Here is a 21,673-nt window from a genome sequence, read left to right on the forward strand (position 1 = left end):
TTAATTATAACCTTTTTGGTCACGTAAAAATGTCTTAGTCAGCGTTGGGTTGTGCTTAGCTCCACCCTCTTGTGTCACTTCTGGTTGCAAAAAACCAAGATGGCGACGGCTGAAATGCCGAACTCAAGGCTTCGAAAGGATAGTCCACAAACCATGTCGCGGTGACTACGTTGGTACGTCCATTTCTTATATACAGTCGTTCCGAACGTACATAATAGAAAAATGTTTAGATTTTCTACATTATCTGCTCCTAGTAACTAAAGCATTCGAATTTTTTACGGTTATGTTTAGGCACTCTCTTTATTAACGTTTAACCTAACCATCGTTTCCTAATGTTAGCCAACGTGCTTTTGGTGCATAAACCTAACCACACTCCCCAGTCTCTGGTGTCTTACTCCCAACAGTCACCCTAACCAACTCCCACTGACTTTCCCGCAGTATTGCATTACCTTCCATTAAAAGAAAACATACAGGCGATTACATTTCCAATCAAAACATAATTGGTAAAAACAAATTATTTGTACAATAACTTAATTACAAGGAGGAGTTTGTCAGGGAAGTGTCAGCAGAACAGGATGAGGTGAGAGTAACAAGAGAGGTTATGGGTAAACTGATAAGGTCAAGCAGAGGGGGGTGTAGTTGAAAAGATTATGAAAGATTGGCAGAGAAGGTTTACAAGGAAGAAGGGAGTAGAGAGAGTAGGCGGGAAGGGGGAATGGGACAAAGAAGGGAGGATGAGAAACTGACATTGGAGATGACATGGAAGATTAGAACTAAAGTAAAGTTTAAGGGATCGGGGCCTAACATTTACAAGTTGCTGAGGAATTACAAACGCAGAGGGAAGTTTCCTCCATGCTGATGGCTTTGTCATTAAGCAGTCCCTCTAGTTTACCGCAATCACATAGTTTCAACACTTCAATTACCCTCTTCAACAATGTCATTATTCTCTTTAGAGCCGCACCAACGTATTAAGCTGTTCATTTCAACCAGTCATCCCATGCTTCAACAAAACCACCTTTGTATTTCACTGTTATGCACTTCAGCTGCCAGTGTCTGGTTAAATGCTTTATTCCCAACAGTGAAGTCTTTTCGGAGCTATTTAATGGGCCTGTGCGCATGTGTGTGTGTGAGTGTTTTTCACCAGTGATGGCACAGTCTCAAGATCTTGATGTGTTTGAGGGAGTTAAAAGATACAAACTGAAGCACAGTTGACCTGATGCACTCACCCGCATATACAGTACGTAGGCACATCACAGAGCGCTGCAAATGAATGCACAATTTGAATAAACAAGTGATCATGCAAAGAAAAAAGGTTTTGTTGTGCTCAGTTAATTGGTTCCACTTCTCTTTTTATCAGAGCGCAGATCTCACCCTGTTGAAAGGACCCCGAACAGGATAATTGCAGCGTTTGACAGGCCTGGTCTTTGTGACCGAGAGTCTCAGTGGTGGAGGCGTCACATTTATAATGGTGGAGTCTTATGTACTCATGCAGAAAGCCACAAGGACCGGCCATAATAAGTCATGGATAAACACAATCAGGTTTTAGGTCTCTTGTGCATGTGCAGTAGCTGAATTGCAACACTGGTGTTGTTGTTTTGCTGCACGAACAGACCCTCCACCACATGCACAAACACACACATCATTCAGCAAGAAAGTTTAGCTCATTTCAGCGCCCTCTATGTTGCACACATTCCCCATTCACACATTACATGCCTGCAAAACAAAACTGAGGAACTGGATATTTTTTACAAGAGGTACACTTTAATGTGACTAATGAAGACACGCACACACACAGGTCTCACGGCAGCTGCTTGAGTTATTTTGAGTCTGGAAGTTGGCTCTGGGTGCTCGGCCAAGGGGTTGGATGAAGAAAGTTTATTTAGGGTTGGGGTATACGTTTTCATTTTGTTGACATTTTGTTCTCTGAATAGAGGCGACGAGATCCCCGGGTTGTACGTGAATATGCTGATGCTTGTACACAGCCACATGCCCAACAAACACAGGCACACACACTGATACATTGGCCTGGCCACTGGCTACTTCTAGCACAGAGGTTCATGTCATTTTCTCCTTCAGTCAGTCACATAATTGGCCAGTTATGTGTTTGTAGGCAAAACCGATACTTTAATCGAATGATCTATTGCCTGTTTTTAGCTTACACTTTGAAAAGAAACAGCAGAATGGACGGCATGCTTACTTGGAACTGACCCGGGTGTAACAAGAACAGCGTGTTTGAACGAGCTTGGCTTTGAAGGAGAGAGATAATTGGATTCCCTGCAAACAAAAGACTGGAGAGACCATGCTTTTACAAAAATACCTGGTTAATGCAACTGCACTGGAAAACATTTGGCCTGCTGAAGTGTTTCAGGGCAAAGCAAGGCAGGCAATTTTCTAAGAAGGGGCACGTAGAGGTGTGAAACAGAAAAAAGATCTCACTACAGTGAAAAAGAAAGTGTGATATTAAAACATTAAGAACCTGTGCTCTAACGCGATAGCCTCTAGTATGATGGCAGTAAACTGGTACACTCATCCAAGAGCTATAAGAGCACATAACACCTTTAAGTAAGGTAGTAATGGAATCTCCTATACAGTACTTGTACTGTAAATATGTTTTATTGTTTTGGAGATTGCATGTCTTGATCAGAAAATTCCCATACAATAAACTGCATTGTGAATTACGTTTCGAGGGAAACATATTTTGTCGCGGATTCCATTCGTTTTTGATGTATCACAAATACGTTTGTAATGAAAGTCCGCGGAAGTCCACGTTCTGAGGAGGTCGGGGTGGTGGATGGGTCAAACAAACACAGAAATTTAACACACGGGACACAAACAGCGGTCTCCTGGATGAAATCCCTGTGTTGTTGGGCCCATCCACCTCGCCTCCCACCCCGCCTTGTGTCTTTTCACTCTTTAAACTATGTCACCACACTCTTGGCGCACTTTCTCTTAAGCGTTTACTGTTATCGCGGATGGGTTTACATTGTAGTCAATGGAAGCCCAGTGCTTCTCATATGGGCACTAAAGGGTGCCATGTGCGGCGGTATTAAACTCTCGCGGCCGTGTCAAAGTGTTGGTATTTGACGCCCTGGGAATGAGAACGGGCAGGTCAAACAAGCACAGGACTTCCACCAAGGAGATGGCTGTTCTTGTCTCGTGTGAAACTAAAAGTCAGTTTAGTCATTTTAAGCCAAACCATGGTGTTGTTTTACTCAACCTAAACAAGTAGTTTTGTTGCATTTTTGTTTTGTTTTGTTTAAATTTACAGAGTTAACCACGTGTTTAAAACTGCGACTTTAATCCGGGAGAAAATATGTTTCCCTTGAATCATAATTGAGAATGCAGTTTAGTTGTATGGGAAAGTAATTTTGTCGGAGACAGGGTTGTGCCTGGAATATGATTAGTTTGATCTGGAGGCTGACTCAAACTTTAGAGGTCTAATATTCGGCTGGATCATCATTTTTATATATTCCCTATTATATATGGCCTTGGCTTTACCAATACTGCCATAACACTGCAGATAATGTCAAGAGGCCAAGGAGAATATATTGTACATCTAAACTCAAGCTAATCTACATGAGGTGGTTATTGCTGGTCATTCTTTCAATAGAAAAAGGCTAACAAAACCAGTCAAAATGTGGCATATGGCTGTATATCATGTATACTATTGGCTTGATGGGTTGGACCTGGTGAGACTTGTACTGTAGCTGTAAATCCTCTGTACTCACAGACACCCAACGCAGCTGCCATTGTCACTTACTCGCCTCTGATATTTGCCAAAGATGTTCCAAAGCCAAGAGTGCTAAACTGGGCTCACCTGTCTCTGTCTCTCACTAGTCTGTAGTATTTGCCAAAGATCATCTAAAAGTGATGGGCCATCATCTTTGGCTGGGCCTTTAGTATTCACCGGTAATATCCTAATACCAATAGAATGCAGCTGCAGCCACACACACCTGTCTCTGCCTGTCTCTTGCTAGTCTGTTGTTTTGGCCAAAGAAAATACAAATCCCAGGAACATTAGGGGTCTGTGAAGGTAGCCCACAGATATTCAGAGGCCAGGAACACTGTGTTAAGCTCATCTGTCTCTGTTTTTTTTTAATTCCTCTCTGCTATTTGCCAAATATATCTTAGTGTAAGCCAAGAGCGCTCTTCTTTAGGCCAGCCAGCATTGTTGAATGATACCCAAACGGGAACAGCGCGAAGAATCATCTGGGCTGATTAGAAGAGAAAAACGAGAAGCTACGTTTAAATGAGGTTCAGGGTGTAGGGCGCAGTCAGAACATAAACTGTACACTCAGCAGTTTAGTTCCAAATCAAATAAACTTTCAAATTATAGTTACAAATGACTCTATAATAAATTATAATCAACATGTTTTGAAACACAATACCCGTATGTCCCAGATGCAATTTACCGTCTTCTCACTGTGTTATCAGTTCAAATTGGCTGGGATATATTTAAATTCAGCCAAAGGACTCGTGTATTTGTTTTGGCCCTGATTGATTTACATAATCAAATGACACCATGTTAAACTCAGGCAGATAGGGTGATCCTAAAGGAGCTTTGTGTCTTTTTGGGGTCACAAATGCACTTTTCACAACCCATCACTATCGTATGTTAATTCCTTAATATATACTGTGGATACTAGGGATGTTAACAATTTAATTAATCGACATTAAGAATTTTAACCAATTAATGGAAATACTAAAAAATAGCTAAAAAACTGAGCAAAAAAAGGAGCGGCTTGTCACTTAAAGGAGAATAGCTGGTCCACCTTAACAGCCCACGTTAAGAGAGTCTGAGCCGACGTTGCAGATAGAGGAAGTTGGCTCGAGTCTTGAGCTGAGGAGTTGTAGCATTTATTCACAGACAAATAAACTGTACAAACACTGCACTGCTACTTTCACAGCTATAACGCCACCGACAACCCCACACTCACCACCGCCACACACACATGGTCTGTTGGACACTCACTAATGGTACGCCGCGCTGACAAACCGTATGTGTGTGACAACGGCGAGCACGAAGCCACAAGCAATGCTACAGCTGTAAACGTATCACAAACCACACACACGCGGTTTGTCAGACACTCACTAACGTTACGCCGGCAGACAGAGTAACGTTACAACAGGCTGAAAACTTCGCAGCTAAACTAAATGATGCGGTGGAGACTTACTGGGACAATACATGCAGCGTCATGGCTGCTGAAGTAACTCTCCCGGTCGGGTGAACTGGTGACTCAGTTGTCTGTTTTGAGCATACACTGCAGCTGGTGATAAATGATGGATTTAAATTGTTTGTGCGTCGGCTTTTCGTTGCAGCTGGGCGGCTTGTTAAGCACTAAAAATAGCACCGCTGCATGCGACTCAAATTTGTTCAAATTTAGCATCCTATATATGATGCACAGATGTACATACATACTGATACCAACACTCGTACCAGGGTGTTACTGTGCCACCCAAAAGAGGCAGCTGGCAAATCGGATGCAGAATGAATTTTTAGTTATAGCCTTCCTAAAACGAGTTACTATTACTAAACAAAACAACCATCTGCAGCCATTCTATATTTCTACTAGTGGAAGTTGGAAACCCTACACACACATTCAGCAGGAAAAAAAGTCACGGACAGTCCTTTCGTGTGGCCTGGACCAGAAGAGGCTGCACAGAAAGCTGCCCGGTCGTAGGAAAAATGGAGCGGCAGCTGGCAGCGTCATCTCTTGCTGCATTGCACTTCCACTTGGACATTGGAGTTTCACTCTTGTGAATTTCTGACCAGCCACAACTTTTCAATTTGAGGTGGCAGCTGCGGCGGCTGTATTAGTGTTAGAACTGCCAAAAAATGTTCCGCACATGCCCTCCAGGTGCTCGCATAAAGGGCTTCTCCATCTCAAAGTCCTGGGCTGAATTTCAGTCGTAGTCCACTCCTGTATCATGTGGCACACCCAGTTTTTCTGATGCACACCCACAGTTTTTTTTCTGACTACACTAGTACTCTTCAGGCTCATCTGTTGAAATTACTATGATTTTTTTTTAGTGTGGAAAAAAGAAGCTGAAGGAATTCCATAACTTCAGGTATTTGTTCAATGTCAGAGCCAGGATCATTTTACGATCACTGTCACATCACTATCTATCGCCTAAGTTTACGAGACTCTCACTCACAACAACTTGAGAGAAGTGCACTGGCATGTGTGTGTGAGTTTTAGCGAAAGAGAGAGAGAGAGAGAGAGAGAGTGAGTCAGATATGGGCCATGTAAACAGAAACAGAAAGTTGGACACTGAACCGAGAATCAAAAATAAGCCAGTAAATCTTGCATCTCTGCGAGTGAATCCTCTGAGTGATACTGACGTACATTGATATCCATAACCCTCTCAACAGACCAGATGTTGAATGTGGAAAGCACCGCCTGGTCCAACTGCGGATCATTTTGATGGGCAGGCTGTCTGAGCGCTGAGTGCTGAACCCAGCTGGTGTGCAGTCCTTTTAGTCTGCATTTATTTCTGATGTATCTCTTTCTGTGAGCTGCTAGAAACTATAAAGTAGACAGCAGAAATTAAAACTCACTTTCTTCCTCTTTCACATTATCTGTACATTTTAGGTGTACCCTTCATTATTCCACTGTTTATTCTTCTAGCGAATACACACATTGTTGATGTAGTGAGTACATAAGCACATCATTTGAGACCATAGTTCAGTGCCAGATGGATCTTACAGACCGCAGCACTAAAGGCTCATTAATCTTGCATCCCTGCTTTAATTCATCCCATTTGAGGCCCCCTACAATCATGTGGATGTCTTCATCCAGTTAGGGCCCCCCTGTACCGCTGGTTTCCCTCACGGAGCCGCAGCATGTTTGCCTTCAGGGCAGAGATTCCTAAACTCCCTCCGTCCAGGACCCACACTTGAAACAATGCAATCTTTGGTTGTGTTGGGTTTAACCTGTGTTGTGTAATTTCAGAAACACCAGTCAGGATGTACTTTAAATAAGTTTGACAGCACTGACGTGGCTTTGATAAACCCAGATTTGCTCTGGGGATCACTCCGGCGTTCCTCCTCACCGAACGGTTGTATGGTTCTGGTCAACATTGTCATAGTGTGTTTGTCAATGAGCTGCGGTGAGAAAGAAAGCTCAGTTTTGTGATTTCTATATACGTGTGGTTGCAGTGTGGAAACGTCTAGTACTTCTTTCTTGGCCACAATCCAATTACGGTCCATGGAGTCATTAGTTTAGTCAATTACACTTTAAATATTTTAAACGATGATGGCAGTGTTCAGCGTGGGAGTTGCCGTGAAGTGTTCACAGAGGTATGGCAGGGCATTATCAGGTCAAGAGTCATTAACACTGAGTGAAAAATGCTTTAAACATGCCAGGTTGTGTTGCAAGAAAAATATTTTGCTATTTGGATGTGTGACTGCATGCCAACGTGTGTTTGTGTCAGTCCTTACCCCGTGTCTGTCTGTCTGTCTTTCTTAGCGCCTCCATGTGAGCTCCTCTGTTTAGATGTACAGTTTTTTACTTCTTGGTCCGTCTGCTATGAAACAAAGCTGTAAAAGTTTAAATTAGATTTCAAAAGACAACACGAGACTCCAGTTCTCCCATCTACCTCTTTTACTGCCCAGTGACTCCAGAGACAGTAAGACTAACTTACTCCTATAAAGAAAACATCTGCCCTCTCTCTTTAAAGTATATGTGCATGAATTTAATGTTACATAAAATTACTTTTATGATCTTTGAAAAACATTTTAGATGAATTAAAGTATATGCTCTGAGAGTAGGGAGACTGTTCATCTGTTTTAGTACCTTACATTATGTGAAATTTGGTGTGCCAGTGGATATATGCGTTACAGCAGTAACTCTTCTTCTTTGTTGTCTTAAAAATGTCCATACATTGTGTAAGATTTTACAGCTTTTTGTCTCAAATATATGTCTTCTCCACCCCTGCTATTTACTGTTTAATGGACGCCATGTCCAAACCCAGTAAAATATGTATAGCAGCTGCATATTCCAGTTTCTGTGCGTCATATTTTTATTTTTACACTTCTCATCCAATTCTTTTTGTTTTATAACCTCTAAGACTGAAGAGGAGTTACCGTGGAGTGGTGAGCATTAGTTATAGAAGTGCTCTGTTGGAGTTTTGATGCAGTGCTGTTGACCTTCAGGCTTTTGGAGACATTGCCTCCTTTCTCCTGCCCTGGTGGGGTTTAGCTTAATGTGCCTGTTTCCTCTCATGGTCTGCTTTTAAGACTCCTTAGGGTACCAATCCACTGCTGTGTGTTTTTGTTAGAAAGTGAGCTACTATAAAATGTGCTTGTTTGTTGCTGTGTTACCACAGGAAACACAGTGGCTGTGTTGCATGTTTAGGAATTTTCTTCTGTGGTAATGTACAGTTCAAAAAAGTTTAACAGATCTCCAGTTTATATCAATAGATTTCCACAGATTCAGCCAAAGGAAAAAGGATATAAAATGTGTCTTTATGAACACATTGTAAAAGCCATCTTAAAAGCTAAGAGATATTGACCTGAATGTGAGGCTTAGGTCAAGTCTCTATTGAGTACAAACGTTTGATTTCCATCAGATAAACAACAGGCAGCTAGTGTGTTTCATATAAACCCCAGTTGACCCATACCCTCAGGCTTTTTGTCTAGCCATATTGATCTATGGCAGAGGATAAAGAAGCAAGAACATTACAGCAAACCTCAATTCTAACACGGGCTAGATGACGTGTAGCTTGCCTTTAATGAAGAAAAACTGATGGAAACACAATCATTGAAACAATCGGGGAAACTCAACAATGGAACCATTTTCTTCTGTCCGTGACTGCTGCGCTCCTTCAAACATACTTCAAATTTTCTCAAAGTTGATTCAGTTGACTAATGTTTTTGTAGTGAAACCGCGCTGGTTTTAACGTATCTTGTTCCTTCGGTCTGGTCAACGTCAAAGCTTCTTTTGGGATCTTATGTGATGTCATACTCAGCTGAAAGGCCTGTCGAGGCCTCTGTGGAGAAGATAGTGGTGGGAGGTAGTGGATAAGGAACAGGGAGGATCACACACACACACACACATACACACTATAACATACTAACCAGACCTACAGTACGTGTGATCTGTTGGTGACCCCTCTCTCCTACGGTCTTGCCCAGTGTGAGGACTGATAAAGACAAGCAGATCTATTTAAAGTCCAGTTCTAGATAAACTCACACACTGGTCTTGAAATAGCCAGTGATGGATGAAGTACCTGAAAGCCACACTTGAGTCAAAGCACAAGTATCTAACCAGAAAATGACTTTATTCCGTGAATGATGTAACTCGCAAACTAGGACCACTAATTCGCCAAACCTGCATTAGTAACGAGTAAAATGCGGAGTAAAAGTATACATTTTGTTTAGGAAATGTAGTGGAGTAAAAGTGAAAGTTGACAGAAGTATGAAAACTCAAGTAAAGTACAGATACTCTGGAAAAAATACTTAAGTACTGCAACGAAATATTATTACTTCATTACATTACACCACATTACAACACTTATTACATGACTTTGTTGAATACTCGATTCTGATTGGTCAATCACAGCGTTCTACGGTCTATTATTTCTTTATAACAGACCGTTGCTATGGGCGCAGTTCTGATGTCGGACTCTGGCGGACCATTTGTGTGTCAAATTATTGATTTCTTAAATAAGTAGCCGTGTAAGAAGCAGGATAATGTACAGCTAGCCGGTCATTGTTGTGAAATAAACCCCTTCAGGGTGATGCAAGATCTTCACGTCGGGGTTTAACAATGACCGGCTCGCTGTTCATTATCCCTTACTTGTGAAGTCAGGAGTTATAGTCTTTTTTCACTCATCAGCTTTCTTTCTCTCTTTGAGTATCATAGCTACATCGTACCTACTGTACACTGACTCTCTCTCCCTCTATACTACCACCACCAACATGACCACCACTACACACATACACACTGTTGACACTGAACCACACGTGGCAATAATTCTGCCAGTCAATCTGCTCTTATTGGTGCCCTGGCATTCTCTCCCGGTCACGTTGGTCGGTCTGCTTCAGTTTAAGGTAAAATTACAAAAAAAAAAAACTGAAACCAAACCAGTCCTCTCTTTCCCTTTCTTCCTAATAAGGCACAGAAAAAGAAATAAATAAGACAAGGGCTCAGAGAGTGTGTCCCACCTTCAGGAATGACGACTGCATATATTTCAGAGGGCTTTGTTTCAATAATCTTCATCACTTTTGTTTAAAGAGCAGTGACCTCATTCTCAGGAAAAGAGGAGAAAGGAGGAAAACGGCAAGAAAGGCAGGAAAGGAAGAAGTAATTAGATCCCAACAGAAAAGGATGGATAGGTGTTGAGATGGACTAAAAAGGAAAACGAGAGGTGAGAAGAGAAAAAGAAACAGTTAGGGTAAAGGTTTTTATTTAGTTAAGACTGCAAAAACAAAGTTAAAGCCATGTTTTACATTAATGACCCCGGGGCACAGTTGTGCCTCTACATAAATTACCAAGAGGAAGTCTCTCTCCTGCCTCCGCCTCTCTGAATCATGTGTTTCATATCCCGTGAGAAAGACAAGACAAGTTTGCTCTTATTGCACACATGGATGCACAGACACACAAACCATTGTTAACAAAATTATATGAAATATCAGGAACACATGATTTTTCAAATATTGGATTGATTTATTCAATATTGACTTAAAAAGTGTTTGTTGGACTTCAGTTGGATAAAATTGTTCCCTTCTGTCCTTGGAAGGAATGCAAAAGTTACCACAAAGACATGCGAGAGCTGCCAAAAAATATCTCAGCGAGACTAATAAGGTGCAAATCGAAGATAAGATCACATCTCATAAAAAAAAAGACAGGATTTGAAGCAATCAGGTCCAGCTCTGGTAAAGAAAACCGAGCCTTTTATATAACTGGGCTGATCTAGCTCAAGCGTGTCACACAAATAATGTTTGGAAATGTCCAAGGTGTAGTTAATCTACAAATAGACCTATGTGTGTGTGTGCATTCATTTAAAGCCTATTTACAGGTGCAGATGCTGCAGAGTGTATAAACTGGTCCTTGTAGTCTGTGTTTTTGCACCGCCCCGTTAACATTTCCTGTGCCAACCCGTCACACCTGAAATCACTGTCACCTCAGCCTGCATAATGCATCATTGTGTGTGTATATGTTTGCGTGGGTGTGTGTGTTAACTCGACCTTTGTCAGTTCACTAATATTAACGACTCTGTCATCCAAATGGCAGCACACTTCATTAAAGACCTGCTTAATGCTGAAATACCATGATGTGTGTAGTTGTTTGAATGAGACAGACAGGTAGGATTGACAGGAGCTATATGTTTGTGTGTGTGTGTGTGTGTGTGTATATATGTCTGGGTGTGTGTGTGTGTGTGTGTGTGTGTGTGTATAATTTGTCAAGGTACACCCATGTTGGGAGTTTTTGTGTTTGAGTAAACAAAAACACTAATTTATGAGAGGTGACACACATGAAGGCACTCTGTGATAGAATCACTTTCACTATTGTGTATAGCTTGAATGTGTGTGCCTATGTGTGTGTTTGTGTCGTATACAGAGTGTGTTTTCGGCTTCTACTGGTGTTATTAACAGATCCCAGTCAGTGTCACCTCCACCTAAACCACTTCTGCCTCTCAGCCAACCCCCCCTTTTAGACACAAAATCACACTCACACACACGTGCAACAATCTCTTATTGATTCAGTGTGGTCGGTTGCTCACTGGTGCAGCTGATGGCATGTCAGGGCACAGCCCTGGAAACATCGGTCAATGATCTCACTCCAGTAAGAATAGACCAGAGAGATTAAACACAAATGCACAATTGAGAACAGAGAACAGCCGCGAGGGCAGATTGACAAATCAATTCATGCATAAGAAAAACCTGTGAGGAGACTCTAGTAGGCACCATAAAGGTAATATACAGTATGGGGATGCATTAAAAACAGAATATGCCGTTGGAAGGATGATTTGATAAGTAGATCATACATTTTATAATCATTTATCTCTAGTCGTCTTCAATGATGTGGTGCATTATACAATAATATCAGAGGAGGAGATGTAGATGAAACATGTTGTCCCGAAACTCACCTCTTGACACCTGACACTCAACAATAAAATGCATTTCAAGACCACACAACATGTGCTCAAATATTAAAAAACAGTTATACATCATACAGTCTACAGTATTTACTGCAGGGCTGGATGGCATTATTTTGTAAGATGTCCCACTGTTTTGTTCATTCTCTGTAAATACAAAAAGAGAAAATTGTTGGAGGGAGTGGAAACAGAGCAGAGTCAGTGTTATATAAAAGCTTATGAATATCCCAAAAATAATTAATTAGGAAAACATAAAAAAAAAATGTGGTTAAGGAAAGTAAGAAAACATACAAAAATGCATGCAAAAGCAAACCCTGATGACCAACGTTCCAAGAGAAGTAGAATAAATATAACCATAAATGACTTATACTTAACAACATATGTAGTTTGTTTAAGCTCCACCACTGTAGCCACAGCACGCACTTGTATGTGGTAAGGTATCAAATGGCTGACACCACAAAGAGTTGCCGGGGAAACGCAGTTACACGAACAGACCAAACGCTCTGTTATATGATATAAAACTTCTATGTAAAGGGAACACAGACACGCAGAGCCTGACAGTTAACATGGAACATGCAAAGTTACGAATGCAAACACAGAACAGACACGTTTTATACCAGCTGCTATTAAACTATGAATCACATTAAACTGTTGGTGGGGAAAAGAACACACACATCTACATGTACAGCCAAGTAAATGTTTCCATATGGAACGTCATGTTTGTCACCATCACACTGTCAATGACTTTATTGCATCCACTTACTCTCTGACCCTCACACATTTGAGCTATGGAGAAACATTCCAGTGGCAAAGTGTTTGAAACGTTCCTCTGCTATAAGGGATACCAGCGCCCAACAGAAGCCCCATATACTAGTGACATATTTTTATTTTTGGCAAAATTTAGTTACTGTTGTTTTAAAGCTGCAGTGGGTAGAAATGGAGCAAATGTGATTTTAAAAAGTTATTTTTATAAAACGGTCACTATATCCTGACAGTAGTGCATGAAACAGGTAATCTGAAAAAAATCATGTGTCTCTGTGTCCTCCAGTGCTCCTAATGGCATCTGCAAGATTTCACAGACTGGAGAAAAGCAGAAAAACAGAGCCATGAGGAGGTGCAGAAGTCTAGTTTTCTCTCAGAACACTTAGATTACAATATGCTGAAAGGTTATTATGGGATTTTTGCCCAATGATGCCAAAAACGTCCTGCCCACTGAAGCTTTAATGTGTACAGTATGCAACCAAACAAAACTCAAAACACAAGGCCCAGTTGACACAGACAACCCCAGATAACCCTCAAAAGTTCTCCCAAGGTCAGGCCAAGTCCCAGGAACATAAAAGGCATTTTAATAAAACAGCAGGTTTGCTTGTTTAAAAGCCTAAATTATCTTTGACTATGCAAATCCCCAGAGAAAAGGTTTGAACGCCTCTGGGTTAAATTAAACTCTGGTTCTCATTCACTTTCTAGCAGGCATCTATTTTTCCTCCCTCTTGTGACCCCAACACATTTCCATGTTGGCGTTTCCAGTTATAGCTGCAGTGTAATCGAGGCTACAGTGCACAGGGATGACAGTGAAGTATACTATATACATAGTATATAGTAACTATAAAATGTCAGAAAATGGTGAAGAATGTCGATCAGTGTTTCCCAAAGCTCAAGATGACGTCCTGAAATGTCTTGTTTTGTCCACAACTCAAAGATGTTCAGTTTACTGACATAGAGGAGTAAAGAAACCAGAAAATATTCACATTTAAGAAGCTGGAATCAGAGAATTGAGACTATTTTTTGTGATTAATCGATTATGAAAATGGATGATAAATTTAATAGTACAATTAATCGGTTAATCGTTGCAGCTCTATTGCAGAATGCTGCATGTTGCCTCGTATTGCCACAGTATTGCCAGTCGGAGCATGTTCTGCTGGACAAACTGGGTAATGACAACATTCCTAAATCCCCCAAGCAGCTTTTTCAGCATTATATTCTTTAGAAAAAGTTTTCATACTGGCGCAAATCAGACAACACGTACGCCGATATATCACCGATATATCACCGATATAACTGTGATAATATCGCAGACCGATTTCTCTTTGTGCCTCACATAACATCGGTTGCACAAGTGAGGTCATTACTGTCCTCGGATCAGTTTTGATGTCAGTGAATACTTTGGTGTTGCGCTGATACTTGACTATTTACAGTATAGTCAGTGGCGTAGTGGAGGGTGTATGCAGGTATATGGGGTATACCCATATCTTTTTCTGGCAGTTTACAGTATACCCACCTGTCAGCCAAAAAGCCACTGGAACATATAGGAGAGTATACCCACTTCCTCCTCGGTAACTATAGCTATCTACCTAGTAGCACATCCACCTTATCAACAACCACTACACCACTGAGTTTAGTGTGTCCAGGGAAACCCAGAGCCAAGCCAGAGGCATACTGCTGACATAATGAGACAAAAAACAGGTGATGTGTGTTGTCTCAAAGGATAATAGGAATGTCTTTAACACTTTAGCAGTTGCTCAGGAGGATTCTTTTGCTGTTGGTTGAGCCTTGGGGGCTTATTAAGACAGAAAACACGCTCACTTAAGGGTGGAAAGGCTCTTTAAGATAATTAGCTTAGACCTGTTCATCATTCGCTTCTCCTTCTGCTTAAGTTTATCTGAAATCGGACTACTCAAAACACCATTTAGAATGTTGTAGAACTTTATGGCGTGATGTCATCTTTGCTTCTGGTGTTAAACAACACAGATCGTCACATCTCATGTCAATGGAGCAGGATGGCATCATATCTGGACACTGTTGGCAAACTACCGAGGAACAAGACGCAGGGAGCAAAAGGCCAAGCGCATGAGTAGCTGTGTCTGTAGACGGATGTCTTTCCAGCTACCACTGCGCTGTCGGTTCAGATTTACAGAGGTGAAGGACATGAGCCTCCCTCTGGAAGTTTCTAGAAGGGCTGCTCTGAAAGGAATGCAGGGGGCTGCTGAGATTCACACGTCTTCGGTTACTGCACGGCTTACTTAACCTTTAATTTACATTAACTTGTGTATTTTCCTCTTTAAATCATGCTCGATGAAGTTGTGATGCACTGCAACAACTGTTTGAATTATATTAATTTGTTCCATGTGTTAGTAAGCTGTTGTTAGTGAGGAGATTCACTCTTCTGAACAATTATTGACTTATCTTAAAGGTGCTATTGATATCATTGATGACATTCCCCCGTTCCATTGCATTTACTTCACAACAAGTCGTTGCCTGGTATTTACTGTCAATCTCAGCCATTTATCCATTTTTGTCAATCGATTCAAATATTTAATCGCGATTAATCGCATGATTGTCCATGATTAATGGCAAATTAAAGATTTAAACACATTTTTTATCTTTTATCTTTGGAAATGGCCATGACAGCTTTTCCTCGCCAAAATTTAGCGCAAGTTTGGAGCATTATATAACTTCCTTCGCGACAAGCTAGTATCACATAGTGGGCATCATCACTCTAGCTTTAAAACTCTACTACCTCTGAAAGATTGATTGCGTAATGTGTTAAAGTAATTAGTGGCGTTAAAACGAATTTGCGTTAACACATTATTATCGCATTAACTTTGACAGCCCTAATTATTTTATTTTTTTTGAATATGTATCTACATAAAAATTGTATTAATAAGTTCTTTAAATGTTCAAAAGACTGAATATTGATTCATATTATTGTTTTAGTTAATTTTGCATCAATAAAGTACTGTCCTATTGTGTGACTATCATCTGGGGTCAACTAAAAACACTGTAAACATGAAAAATGATCTGTATTAGGATAAGTGCTAAGCTGATATCACGTCTGCGTCAAGTTAACAGTGTGGGTAGTTACAGGCATGTTCCTCAGATGACCTTTAGGGAGCTCATGGCATCAAGAGTATCAAAGACCAAGAGTATCACATTGGTACAGTGCTTCATAGACTAAAAACAGCTGCCTTCAAAAGCACACATTCATCGAAAGAGGCCAATTTTTCATCTCGACCAACTTGTGTTTCATAGTCTGACACAAAGACACAGTGAGACTCTTTTGGATTCTGTAGCCGATGACAGAAACCTCTCCGTGCTGGTTTCTATGCTGAGAGCTCAGGTTGAGTCATAATTCACCATAACCACAGTTTCTCTCAACCTCAGTAAGATCTGAATATTTTATAGTGTGGCCTTAGCAGCTTTGAAAGGCTCTATAAATATCAGCAAGTACGCTTTGAAAAGCTTGTGCTATTTTTCCCTGTTGGTGTTAGCTAACAGTCACTTAAACCTATTATAAGAGTACATTTTCAGATATCAAAAACAGACATTTTTTCAAAGGAAATATTGAAATGAAAAAGAATTGTCCAATCATAACTCATGCTAACTTTTTTTTTTTTTTGTTTCTCCCTCTCTCAAGGGCCCTCCGTGCTGCAAAACCTCCTCCTGTGGCACCAAAGGTACTGTAACACAGCATATCACTGGTATAACAGAAAATGATAAGCACCTGAGTGCACTGCATGTCTATTTGTAGATCATCATAAAATGGTACTGTTTAATTAAAGGAACAGTGTGTAACATTTCGGGGATCTATTAGCAGAAAGAGAGTTACTCAGTTGGTTGCAATCTGCAACCACACCACTAGATGCCGCTAAATCCTACACACTGTACCTTTAACACAAGGCATGCCAGGTGAAAAATAAGTAATTTGATTTCAAAATATGATATTTTTAATCTATACTTTGTTATTATTTAATAAAATGTTGTGACAAATTTTAAGTGACAGTAGTCGACAAACTGTGGGATTAATATGGAACAGGAAAAACAAACTCACGACATGAAAAAACATTAGATTAGTGATGGATTCATTATGACATAAAAAGAAAAAGTCATTCACCTGGGGTACCAAGTGCTTTGAATACTCTTACTACACCCCTCTGAAACGATGCCATACACATATTTTTGCTGCATGAAACCTTTGTCTTGATTCATGTAATTGTGTTTTTATAATACTGTTACATCTATTTTTTTGTAAATGATAGTTAAGTATACTGATGCTTCTCTATTCCCAGAAAATCCTCAGAACACATTTACAGGTTGATTGATTTTTTTCCCCCCACTATTCCTAAATTGAATCAAACTTTATTATATGGACAGATCAAAGGCTGTATACAACATGAAGCCTATGGGAAAACACAGCAAATATAACCTGAGAGGCATCAGTATAGTGTGTGCTGTGTTGTGATTTGTTTTTCGTTTGTATTTGCATGCTCTTCTCTCATACTGATAGGACGACAGATCAGACATCATAAAACCAGTGGCCCTCACCCATCCCCCTCCACCACCCCATCCACACCCTCACTCCTCCAGCCCCTCCACCACCAGCTACAACAAGGCCACCACACGTTACGGGGGCTGTGCAAGAGAGAGCGAATACCCTCCTTCACAGTCCCCTTTCGCTCCCTTCATCCCATCCCCATCCTCTGCCTTCACTCCTGCCTCCTCTCACATCAGTCCTCCCCTTCCTCCTCCTCCACCTCCTGTCTCTTATCCATCCTCTTCCTCTTCCTCCTCCCCCCCTATCCTCGTTGCGCCCCAGCCATCAGTGTATAACACACCCTTCAACCTCTACTCCTCTGAGAACGCATGTGAGGTGGCCATGGGGCAGAGGCGGGGCCTGTTGGAGAGTCAGGGTGGAGCCTTGCCGCCTGTGCAGTTTAATGGGTGAGTGGCGTTCTCTCTAGCCGATCAAACGAATGAATCAATATTTTGCATTTTATCCTCTGACTTTCTCCGTATTGATTCATTTTGGTGTTTTTGCCAAGCTTATATCAAAGTCTATGTTCCTGACTGAAAATGGTTTATTCCACGCAGTTCGCCAGACTCCAAAACTGGAATCTTGAAATCTTTTCAAAGTTTTTCCACATCATTAAATCAAACTCACATGTCTGTTTGGTGTTTTGTTTAGAGGAGAAAAACAGATCAAAATACTGTACTGCACACAGTAGTTAGATCCAGGGTTTGAGTTAGCAAGATCATTATGATGCCTCTGTTTGTGAGTGTTGTTTATTATAGTGTTGAAACGTGACAGTCACAACTTGGCAACGCGGCACTGGTTTGGTTGCCATTTACCAAACAAATGTCACCAAACAGAAATACTATTTGTATAACATGTCATGTTAGAAAATCTTAACTACCAGTCTGGAAATACTGATATGTAAGCAAACTAAAGTCGGTTAATTTACCATTTGTTTACTGTAGGAACTTGAGAAGGGAAATTCTGTACTGAAAGATATTTAATAGCTGGGTTCTTGTGATGGGAAACTGGATAATTGATGGACTTCAAATTAGCTTTTAGCAGTCCCGTAAAAGTATTGGAACATAATAAGACATAACCTTAAGTTGTCCCAGGTTGAAATTTTGGAATCTTTGGATTTTAACCACAGACTGTATATAAGAAGTGGACGTGGTCACTGTGACATCACCCATTGGTTTGTGGACTGCAATTTTGAAGCCTTGAGTTTGGCATTTTGTCCGTTGCCATCTTGGTTTTGCAACCAGAAGGGACACTCAGCTAAGTGCAACCCAACGCTGAATAAGACGTTTCCAGGCGACAGAAAAAGGTTATAATTAACTTTCGTGAACATAAAACACACTTCGAAAGTGTTAAAGTTATACGATGAAAACACGGACAAATCCTAGACAGGGCAACGTCGCGGTAGCAACCTCTCAATCACAAGGTGGCCAAAGCATCCCCTGCTTTATGGTCTATTTGGCTCTAAATGGGACCATAATTTACTAAATGAACATCATGCTGTATTGAAGAAGACTTGAAACTAGCGATTGAGACCATAAACTCATGTTTACGATGTTTATTGAGATAATAAATCAAGTGAGAAGTAGGCTCATTTTCTCATAGACTTCTATACAATCAGACTTTTTCATGCAACCAGAGGAGTCGCCCCCTGCTGGCTGTTAGAAAAAATGCAAGTCACTTGGCATTGGCTTCACTTTTCAGACTTAGAGGTTGCCCACAGACTGTACCTTTTAAATTTTTCAAGTTTGACATTATGGAATTTAGGATTTTTACATACAGTTTACATTCAGTTTTAGAATAAAATAGAACTAAAAAAATCAAAATATGTATGGACAAAGTAAAATATCCCTGACATGACGGCTGTATGGATCTTTGTACTATTAACACATATCAACCTATTAGCATGAAATACATCAGAAAGTACTTACTTACTTACTTAGTCACTTACTTTTGTATGTGAGTGAATTTTTATGTTTTTTGCCTTCATTTTTTCATGAATCATTTTTGATATTCTAAAAAGACTTCTCTTAGTGAAAGCACACCACAGGTCAGGTGAAGGCTGCACCACATTTAAAACATACTTGAAGATAATGATTTTAATAACTACTTTCTACCCACTCAGCGCCTCTCTTTACACAATTCCCACCATCATCTTTCCCCCCCCTCTGTTTCTGTCTCAACCCCAACTCACCTCTCTCCAGAAGTGAGTATAACTATGCTGTGACGCTATGACTAAGCTGAGTATATATAGCCTGCATCGGGAACTGGAGCTGTGTGGCATTATCTTTGCTCCTGTAGCAAATCAGTCAGTCAATAAAGGTTTCAGCATTGAATTCATGTAGATTTACACACACACACACACCGTCTCTTCACAGACTAACAACACCTTCATCGAGCCATATTTTTCATTCGCTTGTTCATTCATTCTTTCAGTGATACGTGGATGTTTTTTATTCATTGCACTCAAGATACCAAATGGTCTGAATATACTCCTTTTCTGACTCATAATGTCTGCGTTCATTTTCATGTTTTCACTCTCTCTGAGCTCTTTTCTGCGGGGCAACACTCTGACAAAAGGACAAGTGGTTTCTCTTTCTGTGACACTCAGCAGACACCAGCGATCTGCACAATATAATCTTACAACATGCAGTCGTACACACACACACACACACACACACACTCACACACCAACAGACACAAACACACAAGCTGCCTTTCAGTTGGGTACATATCTTTCCCCAAGATGTAATTTAATAGCATGGGATACGTCATTAAAGCAAGATCAGGATCAGTCTTTAGTATTTTTATGGCTTTGACTTGCTTTCGTCACGTAAACATGTCAATCTCAATGTTCGTTTCACCACTTTAAAATCCTCTTTGCTCATTTTCCCAGTGATGGATGGTTCAACAACTAAGACAGTTAATTTTAGAGCTGCAACGATTAATCAATACATTTTCAACTATTAAATTAATCTGCAACTATTTAGAGTAATTTTTAAAGAAAACAACGTCAACATTTTCTGATTCCATCTTAAATGTGAATATTTTCTGGTTTCTTTATTCTTCTATGACAGTAAACTGAATATATTTTAGGTGTTTAAAAATAAGACATTTGAGAACGTCATCTTGGGCTTTGGGAAACACGCATCGTTAGTTGCATCCTTAGTTGCATCCTTAGTTGCATCCTTAGTTAATTCAGTCATCCACAGTAGAGGTCAACATACAGGTTCATGTTCATACAGTTAGTTTCTTCCAGTATCAGTTAATCCATTCATTTATTTAATCTATTGCTGAGGTGACAATGTGAGACAGCATGTACTGTATGTCCGTCCTTGCATTGTGCTTGCCTGTTTGCATGCTGTAAATGAGCTGTGTGGTTCGTTTCAGAGGGGATTTTGAAGGACATATTTCGATGTTTTTACTGTAAGATGGCAAGAAATTGTCAATGTTCTCTGTCTTTCTCTCTTCCTTTCAACTCTTATTTTTCTGCTTTGCAGACTGCGGCACATCCTCAAGTCCCAAAGTTAGTCTCTGAAGCATGTCAGGTTATGAGTGTTTGACTGCCTGCTTTCCTTTTTACTCTACCTCTCTGTATCTGTACCTTTATCATGGCAGCTGCATGCATTGCTGCAGAGAATGATTCATGATAGTAATTTTTTATAATTCACTTAGCTGATTTTCATATTTGAATAATGCAAGAAACGCAGCACACATGCATTCAGCTAATTAAAAGTGTTGTGTGTGATATAATATGAGGCTGAGGCTGCAGTATATTTTTACTGTAAGTCACAAATATTGATTTTGACAGAGCGGCACACACACACTCACACAGACTACATTGTCAGACACTTCCAGTATAACTGTAAGTGTATGACCACGCTCACATAGAGCCGTCAACATTCCCACACCCACATAGCTGCTGCTGTGACAAGAATGTGTTGAGAGACACTCGTAAATCAATGTGCTAGGTGAGTGTGATGGTGGGTGGGTGTATTTATAGGTGATTTATTGACAGCAGGGCCTGAAAAGTCGTCAATGCCCGTCTCTGTGTGTGTGTATGTGTGCGTATTTGTCCTAAGAGTTGATTTATTAATAGCCAATTAGTAACTGGCCTGTCAGCACAGCTGTCGCCAAGGGAGATTGTGGATTCGCACACACAAACTACACGTGTTGACTCATAATAATGCTGCACACTCATGTTTTTCATTACCATTTGAAATATATTCTTCCTTATATGTTTACTGTCCAAATTATGAATGA

The 21,673-nt window shown here is 40.4% G+C and overlaps 1 protein-coding gene across 4 annotated transcripts in view; it reads left to right on the plus strand.

Moving 5' to 3' along the window:
• Nucleotides 1-21,673, plus strand: part of pdlim5a (PDZ and LIM domain 5a) — an 85,478-nt gene that overhangs the window by 34,440 nt on the left and 29,365 nt on the right. For 2 of the 4 annotated variants that reach the window (XM_037778429.1, XM_037778428.1), the window contains exons 4-5: nucleotides 16,517-16,556; nucleotides 17,387-17,820. In XM_037778429.1, the coding sequence (XP_037634357.1) occupies nucleotides 16,517-16,556; nucleotides 17,387-17,820 (474 nt within the window). Of the gene's footprint in view, nucleotides 1-16,516; nucleotides 16,557-17,386; nucleotides 17,821-20,910; nucleotides 20,937-21,673 lie in introns of all 4 variants that reach the window. The other 2 variants (XM_037778430.1, XM_037778431.1) reach the window with 1 other exon arrangement.

The sequence above is a fragment of the Sebastes umbrosus genome, chromosome 8 (genome assembly GCF_015220745.1).
Source record: "Sebastes umbrosus isolate fSebUmb1 chromosome 8, fSebUmb1.pri, whole genome shotgun sequence".
NCBI classification, from domain to species: Eukaryota; Metazoa; Chordata; class Actinopteri; order Perciformes; family Sebastidae; genus Sebastes; species Sebastes umbrosus.